At 43.8% G+C, this 23,825-nt stretch overlaps 1 protein-coding gene across 11 annotated transcripts in view; it reads right to left on the reverse strand.

Annotated features, from left to right (window-relative positions):
• magi2a (membrane associated guanylate kinase, WW and PDZ domain containing 2a) overlaps positions 1–23,825 on the reverse strand; it is a 146,637-nt gene that overhangs the window by 90,385 nt on the left and 32,427 nt on the right. For 10 of the 11 annotated variants that reach the window (XM_058625643.1, XM_058625645.1, XM_058625644.1 and 7 more), the window contains exon 2: positions 4,829–4,945. In XM_058625643.1, the coding sequence (XP_058481626.1) occupies positions 4,829–4,945 (117 nt within the window). Of the gene's footprint in view, positions 1–4,828; positions 4,946–5,883; positions 6,232–23,825 lie in introns of those variants that run through there. The other variant, XM_058625649.1, reaches the window with a different exon arrangement.

Consider the following 23,825-nt stretch of genomic DNA (forward strand, 5'->3'; position numbering starts at 1 on the left):
TTTCTCTGCGACGTAAACGTGAAAGTGTGTCAGAGTGAAGCCGGCGGGGAACGTTAGTGTGTGTGTGTGGATCTTTTTAGTGAAGAGGATTTCCACGGAGGAGGATGTTTACAACCAAAATGTTCAAAGACAATCCAGGTCACGCTGTGAAGACTGTAATGAAATGCTTTCCTGACATTTTCACTCCCATTTACTTTTTGCACAGAAGGAAAAATCCAGGGTTTGGAAAATCCCATTTGGGACTGGTGTATGTTCACTGATAGCACACAGGAAGCACAACGCTATCTGGAGATTGAAGTGAATTGGATTTCTCTGTCACTGCCGAGGGTTTTATCGACAGGTCGGCAGAAAGGGATGGAGGCAATAACTGGGTCAGCCGACAGGAAGTGTCCCACGTGTCCAGCCGAGTGTAAACTCTGGTGACAGACACATTTATGTCACTGAGATGACAAGTGTGAGAATCTGCAGCTCGGGTTTGACTTTCACTCGCTTTCCTCAGCGTTTATCAGCGATCCCGCTCACACGCACGTCTCACCTGGGGCGTGTATCGGCAAGCATCGGTGAGCATCGTGGGCGGGGCCTTTGTGTGACGAGGTCCCCCCCACCCCCCCACACCTGTCTTCATTGCCCTCTCAGTGCCAATGGCAGAGAGTAAATCACACAGGAAGTGGAATCATTCATTTCATTTCATTCACCTCTGACCTGTCGTCAGTGGGAAGCATGTGTTAGTTTGGGGGGAGAGAAAATATAAAAAAAAAAGAGTGCGGGGCTGAGAGTTTAAGAAGAGTCGAGCCTTTGACGCAGTCGGGGAGTGGAAAGGGTTGCCATGGAAACGCCGCCCTGCCTCCTATGAGTCAATGAGTAAGTGAGAGGAGGGAAAAGAAGAAGAAGAAAATTGAACCGAAGAACAGAACACGGAGGAATTCATCAGATCTGTTCTTCGACCTTCACATCACTGGACTGGAGAGTGAAATCCGATCAAATCCTCAGACGACGGTGCACAAAATGTTTGTTGACAGTTCAGTAGTTTTCACCCTCTTATGACCACATGAGACCGCCTGTGTTTATTTGGATTTCACGGCTGTAGAATACTGAGAAGAATCTCGTCTGTGATTGGACGCTCATTCCGCCAAAGTCCTGAGCTAAAGTCAACTGTAATGATGTATATGATTGAAAACTCTGTTTCTCTTCTTTCCTGTTTCCCATCTTCTACCAATTTATCCTCCGCATGATGTCAGCTGACAGGGCGAGAGGCGGAGTCACACTCTGGACAGAGAGGCGGAGTCACACTCTGGACAGATCGCCAGTCCATAGTTTTTGAATTTTCTAGATATGACAAACGGTTTGTGAGTGACGGTGATGAGACTGACGCATGATTGGTCACAGAAGGGTTAAAAGACCTAGAGACACAATTGGACTCTCTTCTGTCTCTGTGTCTCGACCTCGCCTCCCTCTTGTCCTTTCTGTCCCCCATTTTTATCCTTTCACCACAACCGGCCTCGGCACATTCTCGAGTCTGTCTCTTCACCGGTGCCTCGTCTCAGCTCTCCGTGTTAACCGTTTATTGATATTTAAGTTTATGATGTCGGTGTTGATATTGGTACAAAGTGAAAAACAAAAGCAGGAAACAGAGAGAGATAAAGCCGAGTATGAAAGGAAGAAGTGAAGGAGAGAAAGTGGCAGACGGACAGAATTCAACATTTCCTGCTCCGCTCTAAGACGCCGGGATGATCAAACCAACAACTGTGGATAAACAGATGGACTTGCAGCCTCTCTCCGTCTCGCTCTCTCATTAGCAAACACCATCAGCATTGTACACAGTTGCCCGAGCCATTAACACAAACTCGACGCCCCGTGGGCATCAAAACGCCCATTAGCGCACAGTCTCAAGCGCTACTTCCTGCTACTGAGGCATATGTTGTTTGTGTGAGCATGCACACACGCACACACGCACACACACACACACACACACGCACACACACACACACACACACACACACACACACACAGGGACATGCACTCACATCCTTCATAAACTTTAATCCTCGATGAGTTCACAGAGGGGGCGGGGCTCCGCTAAAGGCTCTTTCTTTGTACATTCATACGTACGATAGTTGTTACGTTCAAAGCGTTCAGGTTCAGGTTTATCGTCATTACCAGTCAGACGAGAACTACTGCAATCTGAACGTCGACCCGGAGAGAGTTTGAGCCACGGATTGAGACACAGATTATAGATTAAACTATAGAAAATCCAGTGGAAGACTAGACTTCTAGATTCTGCAGTGAAAACAAACTAAACTGAAATGATATGAAAGTGTGAGGATGAAGTGGAATTAAGATGAAAACAGTAACGTGAGAGCGAGTGAGTCACATCATCCCGACGACCTTCGTCTTCATCAGCAACAGAATTTATGTTTGATTTACAATTAGGAGAAAAAAGCGAGGCTTGCGTCCGACCTTCAGTTTATTTGAGTTCAAATCCCTTCAAAAGTGTTGAAAGTACAAACGCCGCCATGTTGTTGTTTTCAGACATAATTCAGAAACCTTGGTCCAAACGGTTTCTCATTTCTGCTCCGTCTCCAACATCTAATCTGTGTGGATTAACAGACGACAGGCCTGATTTCACATGGACTCAGACCATTAACATTCTGACCTTGGATTTCAACCAGGCAATTTGTCTCAGCGCTGGCACGGCCTGACGTTGTCCAGCCTCCATGATTGGTGTGAGTGGCAGTGAGTCTCCTACTGTCTGCACATCAGCCTCCTTCTCTTTACCACTCAGTGCTTATGTTTAAATTGCTGTGATGAACTCCTTCAGATTTATCACTTATCGTAAAACTCACCGGGTTCTAGCGTCGCTCTCTTTGTCAGAGGTAGATAAGAGCGTCGAGCCTCAGCATCGTTAAAGCTTTAAGTCGACAGAGACTCGACTCACGCCGTGATGTTCATGTACGATCTGACGCATTTCCTCCTTCCACAGTTTGTGCTATCGTAAAACTTCCGACCCAGTTTCTGAAAACTGAGAAGTTGCACGTCAAAGCCATCGAGTGGTTATTACGGTAATTTCACTCACGCTGTCGCAGGAAGACGGAGAATCAGAAAAACACCAATTTTTATGGACGTTGAGACAAAAAATGTTATTGTAAATATGTTTTAAACTGTTCAACTTTGAAAGTAAACACACTAAATCTGGTGTTCGTATACTTCTACAGTACTTTTAGTTTTTCCTTCATTTCAAATGGTAAATACAAAAACATGCAGCAGACTCGTGACGACATCTCGTCCTTTCAGCCGCACTGAAGCTTCCAGTTAACCTCGCTTTCTCTCTGCAACAGTTCATCACAGCCTGTGTCATGTCATCAAGCCTCAACACGTCCTCTTGTGTCTCTCTCTCTCCATTTATTCTCGCTCTATTGTCCACCTCTCACTCCGTCTCCAGTGTCCTCGGCTCTGTAAGTGGTTATTGGAGAAAATTGAGCTTCTGCTGCAAAACAAATGTCTGCCGCTGTCTGAAGAGAGAGGACGACAGCAGAGAGTGAAATCCTTCTGCTGCTGGCCTCGGAGAACGCACCTCCATTAATGATTCAGGGGAGAGTTAGCCACCAACACAGCTGGCCCTAATGGCACCGCTAGCTAACACACACACACACACACAAAGAGAAGCCTTGACTCATTTGGCCGCATGATGAAAAGGTAAATATACGTTTAGCACGGACGTCTGGATTAAAGATCACGTTCAGGCACAGTGAGGTCTCACTCCGAGCATCCATACCTTAAACCCTCCCAAATCCATTGTGAGCTCTTCAGTTATTGCAGGTGATTGGAGACTGAGACGCTGGAGACAACACTGAAACCAACACTAATCATTATGGATGGAACAGTGTTGTCAACACTGTCACGGACCTGCAGTGTCTTCTGGGTAAAGAAGGAAGGAAGAACTACACAGAGCATTCATACCCATCATCCTTTGCACTCTTGAGCGTTGTAATAAAGTAGCATGCACAATGTTTTTGTCCGTGCTCAGAAATAATCCAGCAAACAAGCGAGCGAGTGAGTGACTTTTACGCCCCGGAAATGTCCAGAAAACTTTAGATTGAAGCCGTTGTTGGGTGAGCACCGGCTCCAGCCCCCAGGGGGGCCGTGGCGTCCCGGGCTGTGTTCATCTCGCTCGAGTAAACAGAAAACGATGCAGCGACATGAATCACAGGAGCAGAGTTCCACAGCTCGAGCTGGAGTCACACACACACACACACACACACACACAGCCTCGAGCCGTCCCAGAGAATTCAGGAGCGACGCAGATACACGCCATCAATGCATCGCAAAATGTCACAGTTTAGTATGTCGTTCAAAAATCACTAAATGTCGTAGTTTAGTATGTCGTTCAAAAAGTCACCAAAATGTCACAGTTTAGTATGTCGTTCAAAAAGTCACCAAAATGTCACAGTTTAGTATGTCGTTCAAAAAGTCACCAAAATGTCGTAGTTTAGTATGTCGTCCAAAAAGTCACAGTTTAGTATGTCGTTCAAAAAGTCACCAAAATGTCACAGTTTAGTATGTCGTCCAAAAAGTCACAGTTTAGTATGTCGTTCAAAAAGTCACCAAAATGTCGTAGTTTAGTATGTCGTCCAAAAAGTCACAGTTTAGTATGTCGCCCAAACACAAGAGCACGATCGACCAGATACCCGCTATCTGTGTGTCCCACAGCTCTACACATAGTAAACCAGGAGTTGGGAGGAGCCTACACAGGATGTGGGAGGAGCCTACAGGTCTTGGGTCCAACTTAAGCTTTTTTCTGAGTGGTGGTAACAAGGTTTGAGTGACTCACAGGGGACGGTGCGGAGGTAGAGGTTGTCCCGGATGATCTGCTGCAGCTCGTGGTCCACCGAGCCTTTCTGGAAGCGCAGGTTGAGGTAGTGGCGCAGGTCCTTGTCTATCACGCCCCCTGGAGGAACAGAGGGAGAAGACATCAGTCATCAGTGACGAGAAGAACCTTCAGAAAACCTGAGCAGACTTCGATGTGGAACACGGACAGAAAACATGTGTGTGTGTGTGTACGCACGGGAAGCTGCGGCGACAAACGACCCAGAATTCAGTGGGAAAAAGAGGAAAACAACAAATAGAATTAGTGAAATCTAACACACACAAACACACTCAGCATCTGTGTGAAGTGCAGCGGCGAACAAACACGTGTGGACTAATGTCTACACATAAATCACCGGCTAACTCCCCCCTCCTCTCACCCCTCCCTCCCTCCCTCTGTGTCCTCCCACTTGTGTGAATTGACTCCCCCCCCCCCCCCCCCCTTTAAACCAGGACATCTCGCTGGCTCAGCAGAGAGAGTGTGGACAGAGAAATGGATAAAAGAGGTGGAAGGCGAGGGCAAAGCCCATGGGGGAGCAGAAAGGGGGACAACGAGCTAAAATAAGGACCAGACCTCCATCTTTCTACACTGTGATAGAAACATAATCACATTTCTAATGGGGGCAGGACATTTGAGGGGGGGGGGGGGGTTGAGGGATTCCTCATGAAGCCGCTTTCACCAACTCTTCACTGCGTACAAGTAAAGAATGACATGTGGGGGGGGGGGGGGGGGCGAGGAGACGTCCGTCTAACCTTCAGCTTCATTGGCACAGCGCCACATATCATTTACCCCCCCCCCCCCCCCCCCCGCTCTTTATTTTACCCTCTGATCCTGAGGCAATGACATCTGAGCATGATATGTTCACACACACACACACACACACACACGCAGATGAATCCAGACACGACAAGTGGATCATCATCAACGCACGGATCAGCGAGTTTGGGAGTCCCCCCCCCCGTCACATTTAGTGACATGTTTTCACACACACACACACACACACACACACTGAACGGCACCTCTTGCTCTTGTGCAGACGGCGGTCGTGCGGTGGCGGCAGCGGTGGCGGCAGCGGCAGCAGCGGCCAGTGCTCCGTCCTCCACAGGTTCTGTGATGTAAAGACTCCGACCGGAGACAAATCTTCCTGTTATAGAATCCCACAAGTACTGTGCTGGTCCCTCAACTCCTGCCTCTGTCTGTGTGTGTGTGTGTGTGTGTGTGTGTGTGAGAGAGACCCAATCCAGCTCCTGCCTCTGTCTGTGTGTGTGTGTGTGTGAGAGAGACCCAATCCAGCTCCTGCCAGTCCACGAGCCGGATCACCTCTCTCTCTCTCTCTCTCTGTCTGTGAGTGAGTGAGAGAGAGAATGAGTGGGGTAGAGGAGGGTGAGGGTGACGGTGTGTGTGTGTGTGTGTGTGTGTGAGGGAGAGCGACCATTGAAGCGTGGCTCAGCCGTTGGGGAACTATCGCACTGATATCCCTGATCCTTCTGGAGTCAGCGCCTGGTTCTCAGGTCCTACTGCGCCCCCCGTCTGCTGCACAGGGAACTGCATCCACCTCACGTGACTCCCACTCTGAATCCATCGATCCATGGTCACGGTCTGGTTCTGACCTTCGTCCACAATCAGTGACCACAGAAGAGAAGAATAGAATAGAGTAGAATAGAATTCCTCTAAGAAACAACCAAATTGGCCGTGCAGCTCCTTTAAAACGCAGCGTGTATTTTTAAAACTCATATACAACGATGAGTTAGAGCAGAGGTGTCAAACTGGCGGCCCGTGGGCCACATGCGGTCCCCCAATCGATTATATGCGGCCCATTAATAATAATTTTAAGCTCATATTTTGCACTCGCTACTGAACTGTTCTTTTGTCTCCACTTGTTTTTCTCTGGACCGGCCCCTTCTTGACCAGACTGGACACTGATTGGCCCCCAGATCCTTTTTAAATAACACAGTAATCTAATAATAAAAGAAGTCAAAGATACAAAACCAACGTGAGTCACTAGGGGGTGACTCACAAATTTGCTTCAACTTCTCATTTGATTTATAATGTTGATAAGTTCATGATCTCAATCGATCAATCTTGTAATATTCTGAGAATAAAGTGATAATATTGAAAAAGTCGTAATCAGCTGCAACCTGTGACAAGATGAGAAACGCTTCATTTTAAAATCTCGTAATATTACGACTTTGTTTCTTTGTTGTTTGGCTCTGATACTCTGACGATACGACGTCACATGTAAGTGGACACCTGCTCTCGTCCAATAGGAGCTTGGCTGCAGACGACGCCTCTGAACTGAGTTCAGATTCTTTTAGGTGACATCATCATCATCATCCTCCTCCTCCTCCTCCTCATCCTCATCATCATCATCATCATCATCCTCCTCCTCCTCCTCATCATCATCATCATCCTCCTCCTCATCATCATCCTCATCATCAGCTGCTCCTTGGGTTTTTTTCTGTGACACTGTCGACAGTGAACAGAGACGAGTCCAGCGCGACTGTGTCGTCTCATCGATCTCCAACTGTTGAGTAAATATTTCCACTTTGAGGAGACGTGACACGTTACGCACATTCAGCAACATAACAAACAGACGGCTGAATGAAATTGTTTTCCTCTTTGTTTACCACTTAAGCTCGGCAGGTGCCACGGAGACTCCCGTGGGAAACTGAGAGCGGAAGAAGGAAGCAGCCTGTGGAGAGTCGCCCAACCAGAGAGCAGCTGGTTCTCTTTGGAAAAAGTGCTACAGTCGCAAGCAGAAGAGCGACCACTGCGTCTGCGTCGCTCTCTGTGGGTCTGCACCGCTCTCTCTGCGTCCGCGTCGCTCTCTCTGTGTCTGCTTCGCTCTCTCTGCGTCTGTTTCACTCTCTGTGCGTCTGCGTCGCTCTCTCTGCGTCTGCGTCGCTCTCTGTGCGTCTGCTTCACTCTCTGTGCGTCTGCGTCGCTCACTCTGCGTCTGCGTCGCTCTCTGTGCGTCTGCTTCACTCTCTGTGCGTCTGCGTCGCTCACTCTGCGTCTGCGTCGCTCTCTGTGCGTCTGCGTCGCTCTCTGTGCGTCTGCGTCGCTCTCTGTGCGTCTGCTTCACTCTCTGTGCGTCTGCGTCGCTCACTCTGCGTCTGCGTCGCTCTCTGTGCGTCTGCTTCACTCTCTGTGCGTCTGCGTCGCTCACTCTGCGTCTGCGTCGCTCTCTGTGCGTCTGCGTCGCTCTCTGTGCGTCTGCTTCACTCTCTCTGCGTCTGCGTCGCTCACTCTGCGTCTGCGTCTGCGTCGCTCTCTGTGCGTCTGCTTCACTCTCTGTGCGTCTGCTTCACTCTCTGTGCGTCTGCGTCGCTCACTCTGCGTCTGCGTCGCTCTCTCGTCCACGCAAGTTTGAAAACTCCAGAGCTGCATTTTAATGTGGACGAGCAAATAACCATAGACCGTGATGACGCAGTGACCCGACTTCACTTCCTGAACAATAATCTCTCCAACTTTCTAAGTGTTTATTTAGAATAATAGAGTAGAGCAGAGTAGACTAGAATAGATTAGAATAGAACAGATGAGAGTGGAGTCTCTCAGGAACCACTGGGACCGTGACATAATAACAGTGATAAGTGTTAAAGGGTTAATTACAATGAAATCAAGCTGTCACTGCAGAAAACAAAGTGTGTGGATGGAAGACAAAATGACTACATGACGTTAATGCAGTCATTTTGAGGGTTACACGAACGAGGTCGTCGTGAAGGACGTAAAGAAAACGCAGCACTTTTAAAAGTATGAAACAAAAACCCTTCAGCAGTCGGTCAGAGTCCGGAGCGCAGGCACCACGGCCTCGCTCGCTGTATTTTCATCACGCCGCGCTGCGAGGACTCGCCCGGGGCGGCGGCTGTAGCATCACGACGCCGCGTGTGCATTAAAGTCAGAGGGAGCAGCGACACACAGCTGTTCGGATGATGAGACTCATTAAAAGTTCAGCACGAGCGTGAAAATGCTGCCAGTTTTTGCTCCGACAGACGCACGCGGTGAGTTCTTCTGTTCATGACACTGCAGTGAACACACATGTGACGCCAAGTCTGTGCGACAACGCTGGAGTCCATAAACACCAACTGGCTTTCACATGGCAGCGCACACGCACGCACACACACGCACGCACACACGCACAAAACTCAATATCAGCGTTATTGGACAGAACGTATACGTGCGAGTTTGACTTTGGTTTTCACAACTTTTAAAAAGACACAAAGCCAGAGAAGAGGACAACAGTAAGTGACACAAATCAGGTCAATAATGTCTGTGGGGTTTTAGGGAGGAGACAAACACCAACATTAAGTTTGTGTTTAAGGGTTTTCTGTCCAATAATGTCAACAAAATGAAAATAGCTGCGAGTTTGCAGCTTTGTAAACAACAATAACGCTGGTCTGCGGCGCCTGTTTCTACTTTTAAATACGTTCATTAAACTAGATCATGACAAACTATTGCAGCCAAATGAACCCTTCGTTTGCACAGATGCACTTTGCAGCACCGTAGTCAAAGTTTCACGTCAAAGCCGACGTGTGGTTATTACGGTAATTTCATTTGTCACCAGAGAGGAAAGCGTAGGAAATACATCATGCATGTGTGTGCATGTACACGTGTGTGCATGTACACGTGTGTGTGCATGTACACATGTGCATGTAGACATGTGTGCATGTGAGCATGTGTGCTCTCCGCCTTCACATGGAGCTCCTTAATCAGACATTGTAAAGGACATGTAATCACGTAATCATGCAAAAACTGAAAGAATGGAGCAGTTTGATTGTCACGGTCACAGCCTTAAATCAAAGTGACGTGAGTGAGACGGCAGCAGACACTGCAGTGTTTAAACATGACAAAGAAAAGAAGGTTCACAGCTGTTTGCCTTCTACGTAAGAATCTCTTCTGTCAAATCTGTAAAATATTAGGTTTTCTTGTCCTAGTCACAGTGGGACCATGTCGCACGCACGTGATTACCGTCATCTTCATCGTCATCTTCATCTTCATCATCATCTTCATCATCATCTTCATCATCATCATCATCATCTTCATAGGTAACACGGAATCAGAATTCATTGATGGATAAACTCGGGACGACGCTGGACATGCTAACACTGAGCCTCAATCTACGATCTTCTGTAACTGAGTCAGAAACTGTTTTATAGACAAAGACAGAAGTCAGACAAGTGAACGTCTGACTGAAACACAGCTGCGACTTCTCTTCTTATAAAGTACTGAATTTACTTTGTGTAGAGCATGAATAAGCACACACAGGGAGTGATTATCCTGAACGTCGCACCAAACCACCTCCAAAAACCTGACACACTGATAGAGACTGAAATAATCAAATCGTCTGGTTGTGCGTTTTCGTTAGTGTCCAAAAAAGACGGCGTTTGAACCATTCAGTGAAATTAAAGGGCAGCAGCCTGAAGACACACACACACACACACACACACACACACACACACACAGTGTTTCCAGTCCACTTTCGGCCGGACCGGACAGTTGTGGCCGACCTCCACCTGAACCTGGTCTCGTGCACGGACGCACACGCGACAGCTGTGGTTCAGAACTGGACTGGAACTAACGAAGCGAGCGACTGCAGCATTACAGTGAGAGTTAGAGGGCGGAGTTAAGAGGCGGAGATGATGTTGATGAATGACGGCACTGACGACACCTGGCACTGGAGTTCTAATCCACTCACACGCAGATTACACTTGAACACCAGGGTTACACTAAGTTATTCTGACGTTATTTCTCCGTCCTGGGGACAATTTGCAGAACCTGAGAGTATATCGTACATAACATATGCAATAGGGCAAGATGGAGGCAAATGATCCTCTGTGGCGACCCCTACAGGCAGGAGCTGCAAGAAACTCCCATAAAATACGTCTTAATCCATGCGTGGCTTTTTAAGCAACAGGACACAAAACCTCAAGTTGGTAAAAAGACGTTTAGACGTTCGCATTTGAACAAGGGGACAACGTTGGACGCAGTATTTGCGTAGCCCTCGTCGGCCTGACGGGCAGATTCACAGGAAGTGTGGTTACCACGGTTACTGTATGTGAACGTGAAGATAATGTATGAGCAACAAAGGGACAGAAAACTTGCGACACAAGACAAGAAGGATAAGATTTGTTTTTTTGAAAAACAAGGGAAGGAAATTCAAAAATGAACACATGTAATCTGCTAATTCACGATTCCCTGGATCCGCTCTGTCACTTTGTAAGTGGCTCGATCTGCTGCTGTGTGTCCAGAACACAAAGAGTCAAACTGTGTAAAGACAAACTTCCCTTCAGTCGTCTCTGCTTATCTCCTCGTCGGTTCCTTTCCTACGCGCTCTCTCCTTCCCTCCTTGTCTCCACATTTGCAAGAGAAACACAATAATCCTCAAACAGGGCCGTTTATTTATTCATTTGTTGCGTCATCACTTTCAAAGGGCAACTGGAAGGGCTTTCTTCAGCTGATAACGCCGCAGAACGACTTTAAAAATGATTGATGACACAACAAAGTCTGTCGGAGTGTCGCGGTCGCACGCGGCGCACGGGGCCGACACCGAGCAGCTGCCAGGAGATTAAAGGTCCTGGCAGAACAAAAATATGCCAGTGAAATCATTTCAAAAGGTACGCAGATTATCCCGCCACGTTCAAATCTGGTTCAGTTCTGACTGAAAGAAATGTCATGATTCTCCTGTGCAAAATAACAGCGATTCACCATCATTCAAAGGTCCAAACTTTGAATATGCGACTCATACGTGTGTTTATAGTGTGTCATAAAACGATGATTTTCACCATTGATTAAACTGTCGATTATTTTCTCGATTAATCGAGTAATCGCTTGGTCCATAAAATCCAGAAAAAACTGAAAATAACCAGAAAGTAGAAAATATTCACATTTAAGAAGCTGAAAATGACAGAAAGTAGAAAATATTCACATTTAAGAAGCTGAAAAATGACAGAAAGTAGAAAATATTCACATTTAAGAAGCTGAAAAATGACAGAAAGTAGAAAATATTCACATTTAAGAAGCTGAAAAATGACAGAAAGTAGAAAATATTCACATTTAAGAAGCTGAAAAATGACAAAGTAGAAAATATTCACATTTAAGAAGCTGAAAAATGACAGAAAGTAGAATATATTCACATTTAAGAAGTTGAAAAATGACAGAAAGTAGAAACTATTCACATTTAAGAAGCTGAAAAATGACAGAGAGTAGAAAATATTCACATTTAAGAAGCTGAAAAATGACAGAAAGTAGAAAATATTCACATTTAAGAAGCTGAAAAATGACAGAAAGTAGAAACTATTCACATTTAAGAAGCTGAAAAATGACAGAAAGTAGAAAATATTCACATTTAAGAAGCTGAAAATGACAGAAAGTAGAAAATATTCACATTTAAGAAGCTGAAAATGACAGAAAGTAGAAAATATTCACATTTAAGAAGCTGAAAAATGACAGAAAGTAGAAAATATTCACATTTAAGAAGCTGAAAAATGACAGAAAGTAGAAACTATTCACATTTAAGAAGCTGAAAAATGACAGAAAGTAGAAAATATTCACATTTAAGAAGCTGAAAAATGACAGAAAGTAGAAAATATTCACATTTAAGAAGCTGAAAAATGACAGAAAGTAGAAAATATTCACATTTAAGAAGCTGAAAAATGACAGAAAGTAGAAAATATTCACATTTAAGAAGCTGAAAAATGACAGAAAGTAGAAAATATTCACATTTAAGAAGCTGAAAAATGACAAAGTAGAAAATATTCACATTTAAGAAGCTGAAAAATGACAGAAAGTAGAATATATTCACATTTAAGAAGTTGAAAAATGACAGAAAGTAGAAACTATTCACATTTAAGAAGCTGAAAAATGACAGAGAGTAGAAAATATTCACATTTAAGAAGCTGAAAAATGACAGAAAGTAGAAAATATTCACATTTAAGAAGCTGAAAAATGACAGAAAGTAGAAACTATTCACATTTAAGAAGCTGAAAAATGACAGAAAGTAGAAAATATTCACATTTAAGAAGCTGAAAATGACAGAAAGTAGAAAATATTCACATTTAAGAAGCTGAAAATGACAGAAAGTAGAAAATATTCACATTTAAGAAGCTGAAAAATGACAGAAAGTAGAAAATATTCACATTTAAGAAGCTGAAAAATGACAGAAAGTAGAAACTATTCACATTTAAGAAGCTGAAAAATGACAGAAAGTAGAAAATATTCACATTTAAGAAGCTGAAAAATGACAGAAAGTAGAAAATATTCACATTTAAGAAGCTGAAAAATGACAGAAAGTAGAAAATATTCACATTTAAGAAGCTGAAAAATGACAGAAAGTAGAAACTATTCACATTTAAGAAGCTGAAAAATGACAGAAAGTAGAAAATATTCACATTTAAGAAGCTGAAAAATGACAGAAAGTAGAAAATATTCACATTTAAGAAGCTGAAAAATGACAGAAAGTAGAAAATATTCACATTTAAGAAGCTGAAAAATGACAGAAAGTAGAAAATATTCACATTTAAGAAGCTGAAAAATGACAGAAAGTAGAAAATATTCACATTTAAGAAGCTGAAAATGACAGAAAGTAGAAAATATTCACATTTAAGAAAAATGAGAGATTACAGAGTTTACGACGAGTGTGAGTGTCTATGTCTATTTAAATGTCAAGTCCTTCGTTCGTTATTTTTGCTATTTTATGTGTACCTAAAGCCGGGATTCTCTGCAAAAATTTCATTATGTCTCATAATGACAATAAAACTTCTTGAAATCTTGAAATCTTGAGTGTTTTTTTAAACGCAGCTTGATGGCGTGAGTGTTAACGTTAAACATTAAACATTCAGAACCGACACAGAGGAAACAGAGTTTCACATTTGAAATCTTTATTTATCACGAAACAGAAAGCAGAGAGCAGTGAGCAGTGAGACCTCGAGTGCAGACTGTGATGTGATGACATAAATCCATTACTGGAGCGGCAGGTCAGTAAAAATGAGCAGCGGAGTGAAGATGAATGAGATGAAGACGCAGACTGACAGGTGTGAGGCATCGACTGCAGAATGAAGCTAACCCAAAAACGTCGTCACCTTTGAGCTGCGTCCACACTCAGTCAGGAGGAAAACTTCAGGCCGAGTGGACAAGCTCTCTGCTTAACAATGTGGTTGCCGTGACAACCACATAACTCGGATGGCAGTAAAGACGCAGCTATGAGACGATGAGTACGATGAATACTGTCATTAACCTGAGTTGTTCACGCTCTGTACAGACGACAAACAGACAAAAGCTCAAACACCCCTGAGCTACAGAGAGAAGCTGCTCTGCTGCAGTCTGGTGAGGAAGACGAGAGAGAGATGAAGACAGGAAAGGAAAAATGAAAAGGAAACAGACGGAGAGAGAGAAGAAGAAAAACAGTCGAGCGACACGGATCGATGTGTTGCTCCGGGCTTCTGCTTTAAGGCTCCATCATTATCCACTCGTGATAGAATTATTTACTGTGCCTTGCACTTGAATGCAGCATTTGAACCATTGAAGTTTGACATTTCAAAAGGAATTTAGACGAATAAAAAGCACCACGTACTTCTAACCCTTAAAAAAACTAACTTAAAAACCAGAGAACAATGCAGGGTTATTAACTGCTAATGCTAACAATGTTCATGTGTACTTGACCGTCTGTAATTAAAGGTCAAATGTGTAAGAATTAGAGCCATCTAGTGGTGAAACTGCAGAGTGCAGCACTGAACCAGGCCTCCCGACCTGTGCTGTGGAAGTCTCTGTTCACTGAGCTCCACACAGTGCTTCACAGCTCTGGCCCCGCCTACTTCAACGTTCTCCTACACGCTCATGTTACCGCTCGACAACTCAACACCACGCACAAGACGATCCAGACTCTGGTGGAATCATCTGCCGAGCGCAACCAGAACTCAAGAAGAACTCTGAGTCAGAGAAGGAGCTGAACTCTGAAACTCTGAGGCCACGTCACGTCTGCCAAATATGTAAATAAAGTGTTTTTCCTAAAACACTCAGGAAGACAAACTTCATGAGAACATTTATCTGACTCGCACTCAAATGAAGAAAATCTGCGGGCGGCGATCCAGACAAGAAGAAGGTCACCAGGCTCCGCCTCCTATTTCTATAGAGCAATAATTCATATTAATGAGACGAATATTTGCTTATTCATTACAAAAGTTGCATTTTAGATAATACATTATTTTCTATTTTGGACTAAAAAGGAATTATTGATTTATTGATTTATTTATATATTGATTTATTTGTCTCTTTACATATTTCACTGTCCAACACCTTAAGACCATCGACTTTTGGCAAAGCTTGAGATTTGCACTCAAAGCAAATAACGCTCAGGTTCACGCTCCTGGATCTGCACCAACAGCTCATCATTCATTCATTCATTCATTCATTCATTCATTCAGTCGGGCCATAATTTACATCAGTGCTTAATGACAGACAGACAGACAATCAGACAGACAGACGATCAGTCAAGTTGATTTAATGTTTGGTTTCAGTCCTGGATCAGATATAATAAAAAGAAATAGCAAATAAAATATGGATTTAATTATTAAAAAATATTGTATTTGATTTGTTTGCAATTGCGTTTGTGATTCTGCTGATTGGCTACTGAGTTTAGGAGCAACAACATCTGACAAGATAATTGTAAGTATCTGATGTTTGACAGCGACTCCAAGCCAGCGACAACCTGTCGCTCCTAAACTCAGTAGCCAATCAGCAGGCGGCTTCCTTAGCCCCGCCCATGGTCAGAATCGCAAACAAAGAACCAAAGTGAGGGAGTGCAAACGCAAAAGAGTCAGTGCAAAGTCTTCCTCTCGTAAACCTGCGGCTAATTTCACTTCCACTGAGCGCGTGTGGACGAGCAGCTGATGAGCAGAGAAAGCCGGTGTTTTTCCACAGCTGATCTGTACAGACCGTTCAGGGCTCCCTGAGGTGCTCCATGTCACTGGAGCGGGAGCAAACACCACTGCATCGCTTCAAGAGCAGAGAAGGAGAACTCGGCTCGTGTTTGATTTGAGCCCCAGATGTTTTCCATGTTCTTGTGTGATGCTTCCAATCTATTCAGACACGCCGGGTCTGCACTTGATCCAGAACTTCGGACATGCAACAGCTACATTTAAAGGGCGGTTTCACCCAGAGTGATTTTTTCTGATCTTTTACTCATAAAAACAGAAACACGTCGGGCTTTTATTTTCTTTGAAGGAAGCGACTTTGACGTCAAACTTTTGTAAATTTGATCGACTTTTTTCAATCCCAACTTCCTCCGTTGTTGTCGGCATGAGACTTTTATCTCAGATGGCTGAGACGCTGGTGGCTCAGCGTGTAGGAATGAGTGACATCTAATGGTGAGACTGCAGATCAACACAGAACACGGCTGCGTTATCCATCTATACATCTTCCACACATGGAAACATTGGTGACGTGGGTTCATCTGTGTATTCTTCGTTAGGTTTCTTTGTTTCTTTTGTGGAAACCATGAGGGTAAATTCCACCTGTCAGGTCCCATCACTGTTGCATTGTGGTTCACGTAGTTGGAGTGGCTGAAGGCGGCCGAGGACTCAGACTTGCACAGACTCTTGTATCGTCTCCGTCTCTGAACAAAACCCTTTTATCTCCTTTTCTTTTGGAAACTCGGTTCTTTGTGAGAACGCCGCGGTCCGGGCTCTGGACGCGGCCGCCCCGAGGCTGCGTGGGAACCTCGAGTGTGCAGCCCTCCACAGAGTTCATCACCATCAGTGTCAATCTCCTGGACCATTACTTCCGGTGTCTGGGCCGGTGAGTCTCACAGACGGCATCAGACTCAACTGTGTATAAATGAAGCCTAAACTGCCAGATTTCTTCTTCCCTGAATCTTCCATTAGCGGAGTCGTGTTGGCAGAGAGCTCTGAAGGAGGTTCATCAGCAAATGGCTGAACACAACCTCATTTATATGCAGATGCAGTAAATATTGATGTGCCTCCACGCTCCGCTTGTGTTTGGTCTAATTGAGGCCAGCGCTCGTTCTCGTGGCACTTGTGCGAGGTAGGATCGCGGCGACGAGGACAAAACAAAGGCCGGGTCTCAGCGCGACAACGGCGCCCTGAAACAACAGCGGGAGAAACCACGTGACACCAGGACGAGGGAGAGTGTGAGTGAGAGTGTGTATGAGTGTGTGTGAGAGTGTGAGAATGTGTGAGTGTGTGTGTGTGAGTGTGTGTGTGAGTGGAGATTACAGATACTGACAGATTTCAAATATCTCAAAGCCCCAAAAAAAAACACGGCAAGGTTATAGTAATGACTTTATAATGGTTATGACGCGTCGACAGTAATCACCAATAATAGCTTGGTGATAATAATGTCTAATGGAAATTAGAAACACCTTCTTTTTTCACAAAAATGATTATTATACTTTCACCAGGTTGTTACTGATTCATGAGGTCACAACAACTCAAGGTTCTACAAAGATCCTGCGTTCACAAGAATGTCTAACGGCTCGAGTCACGGCGAGGAACAGACGAGAACCACGTACACGTTGTAAACGGGATTATCGTGCGGTCCAGCAGAGGAAACGTAATCAGATTATCCCGCGTAGTTCATCGCAGGGAACAACGATCAAGGCCACGAGTACGGATTCAAAAATTGTCATCAATTCTCATAAATTCCAATAATAATTTCCATGTTGGTGGTTGTTCGAGTAACTAGTCACGGAACAAACAGAACCGACAGAACCAGGCCCGCTAATGCAGTCCAGTGCCGTTAGCTGTGAAGCGTTAGCGACCTGCAGGTGACCGTGGTTAGCTCAGAGACCCACGGGAACGTTTTAAAGACGATAAATAAAGCTAACGTGTTGAAAGTGTTGAGCTCCAGCTCCTGGTACAGATGTCGTAAACACATTTAAAGCAGCAGCTGATTAAGAACTCGAGTGTCGGAGAAGAAGCGAGACGGCGTCCGACTCTCTGCCACCGCACAGATATTTTCCAGCCGGAGCAGAACAAACAGTGTCGTCAGTGAAGGTCAGTGGAATAATAAGACCGAGCCACACGGGCCCACGACAGGCCCACGACAGGCCCACGGTGCAGCTCGTACCATCAAACACACAACACACACAACAATTCTGTCAAAACTCCCAAAATAGTCCTGGGTTTTTGTAGAGTTTTGAGATCTTTTGTTCACCTGCGACTTTCTCTGGCACAAAAGAACAGTTGATATATGGTATAAGATAAATACAGTGGTTAAGAACACGCCCTCTTGACTTCTTTAGCATAATAATAATGAGAAGAAGAAGAAGGGCGATGATGGACGAGTGTCTGTGCTTTTTTCACACAGTTTTCCCGTCCAGTGGTCACATGGTGTTAAAATGAGGCGTGGTCAATCATGTGCGTCGTTTGCTCGTCGCTATCTTGGGAAAAAGCGTCGTTCAATGGACCGACTGAAGTTAATGAGTATTTCAACAATATTTCACTGCTGTGGTGAGTGCAGACAAACATGATGTTCAGCGCTGTCTTATTATCGTTAATCAGAGCAACGACCTCACGACAACCCTTTAACATCACATCAGCTCGTCCATATACTGATACTTAGCAATTATCTTATATATATATATGTATATATGTATATATATATATATATATATATATATATATATATATTTAGAGGACCTGCCTGAAGGCAGACGTGGACTTCATACCTCAACACCAGAGGGCAGTGTCTCTCATTTTAAACCAATGCTTTATATAAAAATGCTGGCTAACTGCATTAGCATCTGTCTGAATTCCAAGCATTTTTAAATAAGGTTTGATCAAGAGTAACAAAGATTGTGTGACATTTTGTTTCAGTTCTGTCGCTACATAAACTACATGGACAAAAACTGTCTATCCCCCATTTTTCCTTTCACCTCAACCTGTCTCGGCAGATGGCCGCACATTTTTGAGTGTTTTTCTCTGCACTGTTGCCTGGTGTTTGCTCATGGTGTGAATTGTTGGGTTTCTCTTCTCGTTGTCTCTCGTCATCACGTTATATCGATTACTTTTACTTTCATGATCTTGAATGAGTTTGTTTCCATTTAACTCAAATTTTCCGGAGGTTTCATTGGATTTGATTACGGATTGTTACGAGTTGTAAACTGGTATCTAATTACAAAACTGAGACCAAAGCATCATGGGACGCTCAGAAGATCACGCACCAAACTAAAGGTGCAGTGACGGTAAACTAAGACAGTGTTCTGTGGTTTTTATTTTTGCCAGAATACGTGCATAATTAGTAACGATTCATAATCTAATGAATCATACGTGTGCAGGTGTTCGAGCAGTTGACCTCCATGTCTGCTGTTTGTGCACATGAAGGAAAAATCTCATTAAAACAACATTAAAAAGTAGTTATGAAAAATAAAGTGATCTATTAACGTTACGTCATATCAGAAATGATGTCTGTAATAAAGTGGACGTCATTAACTACACGTGTGCTGTTCACCGGGCCGCGGGCGACCTCACAAACCGGCGATTTGGCTCGTGATTGATCGTCAAGTGAAACGTCATCTCATTTCACCTCATTACAACGAGCCAATCACATTACATTAGTGTCAGTGCCACTGACACATGCTCGCAATACCACAGCGAGGGGAATTAAAGCCTCCGCCTCCCCCCGCCTCCCCCCGCCTCCCCCCACTCTGCCTCCCCCCGCCTGCCATTTGTGGAGCTGAAAACAATATTTCACCGGCTGGAGTTTGTTTAATGGAGCCGTGAGTCCAACAAGGAGCAAGAAAAGGTTAACAGGCGAGTCAGAAATGTCTCAGAATACAGAAATAAATCACGCTGCTGGTTACGTAAACAACAACAACAACAACAACAACACGTTCTTTGTCTTAAGAAGGGTGTCGAGGATTGTCTTCATTCATACGCCAAGACATTTACAAGCACTATTATTCATTTTTATTAGCGCTGTCAGTTAAACGCGTTATTAACGGCGTCAATTCTTTTTATCGCGAGATTAACGTTCTTTTTGGCCACAAGAGTAACGTCAGAAAAACGACACTTTTCTATGTTGATAAGAGAATTAAAATGAGAGGAAAAAATAATGGGTCAAAAAGACAATAGATAAAAATGTGCGATTCATTGCGATTAATCGTGAGTTCATTATGACATTATTGCGATTAAACTTTGGCATTTAGAGTCGGGAATCAAACCCATGACTTTTCCAGTGGGAAGGCAAACTCGCTGCACCACTGAGCAACCGTTACTGCATTTTTCAGCTTCTTAAATGGGAACATTTTCTGTTTTTTTTTGCTCCAAAATCTCCATTCTTCAACTTTTCACTGAGCAAAAAAAACACTCGAGAAAATGATCGAAGGATGAATCGATTATGGAAAAAAAAAGGATTTGAACGCAGGTTGAGATTAGGAGTTTTACACACTCATATAAATATATACAGTATATATACACACTATACATATATCTACTTCTCTAATCTTGAGTCAAAATGAAGCGCCTGTCACTCTGTGTTAATATTTAATGAACAAACTCATGTCTATGCTCTTGAACGTCACGCGTGTCCGTGGTACACGTGAACTAAAAACATCCATCTTTTCCTCCGCCCTCTGTTTTTGAATAGAATTACAAAGCGGCTCACACACTTAAAGTAAAGGTCAAGTTATAATAAAGGATTTTTTTCTTGTGTGAATGTGAATTAAAAATGCCGTCCTTCAGCACACATGCATATTTTATGAGGCTCGGACATTTTTTCAAACGCGCGGTGATTCTTCAGAGAACAAGAGGTTTGTACTTTCAGGGCCAGGATCAGGGTTCAGGGCCAGGTCCAGGATCAGGGTTCAGGGCCAGGATCAGGGTTCAGGGTTCAGGGTTCTGACGTTATTTACAACTCTTTCTCTTAAATCCACAGCACAGGCAAAAGAAGTGGTCAAATACTAAATGATGTCAGATTATGTTTTTATTTCACAGACACAGAATTAAACATTAATCTCTGATCTAATCTCTGACTTCTTCTCTTTTTTTGAACATGTCCCATTTCTCTGGTTTGAGGCTATTTTTGCATGCAGGTGTGTGTGTGTGTGTGTGTGTGTGTGTGTGTGTGTGTGTGTGGATCATGTAGAGTTGCTCTGCTATACAAAGGGGAGGGTGCGGGTGAGGGATGAGGGGGTCACAGCTGACTGTGGCTCGAGACTGCCATCTACAGGGAGGGACGAGCTCACGTCACACAGATCGAACTCAACAATGAGAGGCTGAAGTTTCCCGATGCTAATCCTGATCCTGATCCTGATCCTAAACTTTAACTCTCTTATGATCGTCATGAATATTCTGGATTTATTTTAGTTTATTTAGTTCTTCTGTACGACGGCGTATTAGGGCCACACTGAGATAATAATTAACGAGAATAATGTTGTACATTTATGAGAATAAAGTCGTAAATTAAGACTTTATTCTCACGACTTTAATCTCGTAAATTTATTCTCAAAGTCTGTGAATTCTTTATATAATACTCTAATACTCGTCGTACTTCTGCTTCTTTCTCTCCAAGATAACGTTAACTTTTGGTTTAACGTCAGTGTTTTTCCAGCACATGGTGCAGAGCTTGTTATGATGATATGAACAATCGTGCAGAGATCGTTACGATGATATGAGCAGGTTTAACGTTTGCTGCAGATCTGGATAATGATCTAAACACTTGAATGTTGTGCTCCTGGAGAACTTTGAGGTTTCGTAGAGACGCAGACACACGAGTCTGCAACAACAAATTATTCATGACCAAAATAATCTGATTCACAGAGATATCCTAGCAAGCATTTTGGGATCATTTTTATTCATTAAGGTTAAACAGTAACGGAGCGGCTCTCACATTCACAAGCTTAAATACACCTCTGCACACCATGACTTCACTGCACTGCAGCCACAGATATTCAAGATGTTTAAGGTTTTCAAGGAATGGAGCGGCTCACCACTGAACTTCCAGGTCTTAAACGAACCCCGGACACTTAAATCTGTCCACGTCATTTTATATTTAACACAGTTTGACTGCACTCTGCTCTGGAACTGGAGCGCGATGGTCCAACTCAACAAAAGGCAGGACGTGTCCATTAGTCTCGAGAACGAGTCGAGAAGCTGCGTCCACTCACACAGACGTCTACCTTTTTATAGAGAGAGAGAGAGAGAGAGCTGCTCTTAGAGATCCTTCATTATTCAACAGCTCAACACAAAGTCAAACAGACGCAGAAGCTTCATCCTCCGTCACAGAAAAAGACTCCGAGGTCTTTTTCTCCTTTCCTAATGATGTATGAAAGAAAAGGCACATTCCTAACATCACACTGACTTTATCACATACAGTATATACACACACACACACACACACACACACACACACACATGTTAGTGATCTAACCCAGAAAAGACAAAGTCAACTTTGAATCCAGATGAGAGTAAATCAAAAATAAAACCTGCATCTCAATACGACTGCAACAACGTCCCACACACACTTTTCATTTCTCTGTTTGTGTGGAACTTGTCGGCTTCAGTCACCTGGAGCCAGTGTTTTCCTGCCTGTGCAACATCTGTATTGTAATTGTTCATAAACAGTCGCCGCCGACGCTCCCGGGCTCAGTTTTTCACCAGTGACGGCACAATTAGTTCACAAATGAGAAGCTTACAGAATATTCGGAGCCTTGCAAAGACATTATTCATCTCCCCAGCAGTGGTGGGGGAGGTGAGGGGAGGTGTGTGTGTGTGTGTGTGTGGGGGGGGGGGGGGGGTACATGACATGAGAGGCTCAGCAGTGTTCACCTCTCTCACCTGAGATTCTCCAAACTCCCTGAACAAAGAGGAAATCAGGGCATCAGCGTCGACTGTCTCTCTGTGCACACGTGGCTTTATGTAAAGTTGCACCAGAGAAACAGCGTTGGTAAAGAAACCGAGTGGATCAGACCAATGACATCGTTTCAAGGTCCATTTAAGTGACTGGAAACACAAGTTCACACTGGAGACGTGTTTCATTAAGAGGAGCCAAGGGTCACTTTTTATTTGACCAATCTTTGTGATGGAAGGTAAAACTTAGCCTTGGTAATAAAAACATCCTCAAAGTAATCATGAGATAAAAGGTCAAAATTATGAGATAAAATTTCAAAATTATGAGATAAAAAGTCATAATTATGAGGTAAAAAGTTGAAATTATGAAATATAAAGTCAAAATTATGAGATAAAAAGTTGAAATTATGAAATATAAAGTCAAAATTATGTGATAAAAAGTTGAAATTATGAGGTAAAAAGACAAAATTATGAGATAAAAAGTCATAATTATGAGGTAAAAAGTCATAATTGTGACATAATTATTATATTATTCAGCATCAGCTCAAAAAACACTGAGTGTCAATGAGTGAGTGACAACCTTTAAAACACAGGATCTCATCAGGGTTAGTTTTACACGGTGTGATAAGGAACCTCATACACGGTTCAGTCTTCACACGCCTCCATGTCTGATACCCACGGGAAACGACTGGTAAAGTGTAAAAATCTGGGTTTTATTTCCTCCCGCTCTGACAAACAACTCTTCACTGAACGTACGGAACGTTACCAAACTATTCCTGGAGAGCGAGTGGGCGTGTCGCCCTGTTTCTGCAGCGTCTTCATTGTTGGGCCGCGAGCGTCTGACACGTTAAGCACACACTCACGGCGACACAGATTACATGTCATCACGCCACGCCCACCTCCAGCAGGAGAAACTCACCGCCACGACGGCCGAACCTTTAGCACTCGATGGAAAACAAACGGCACAAACGGAGACGACGCATCATCCTCGCCTCAAGCACCAGAACTAAATGCCTGAGGTTAACCTTTAACCTTTAACCTGAACCTAATTTCAACCATGAACAGAACCTTAACCAGAACCACATCGTACCTTAAACCTGATCAACCTTAAACCTCCATCGCTTCAGAAATTAGATTCTGCCTTAAATCCGGCCCAGGTT

This window comes from Solea solea, chromosome 3, assembly GCF_958295425.1.
Source record: "Solea solea chromosome 3, fSolSol10.1, whole genome shotgun sequence".
NCBI lineage: Eukaryota > Metazoa > Chordata > Actinopteri > Pleuronectiformes > Soleidae > Solea > Solea solea.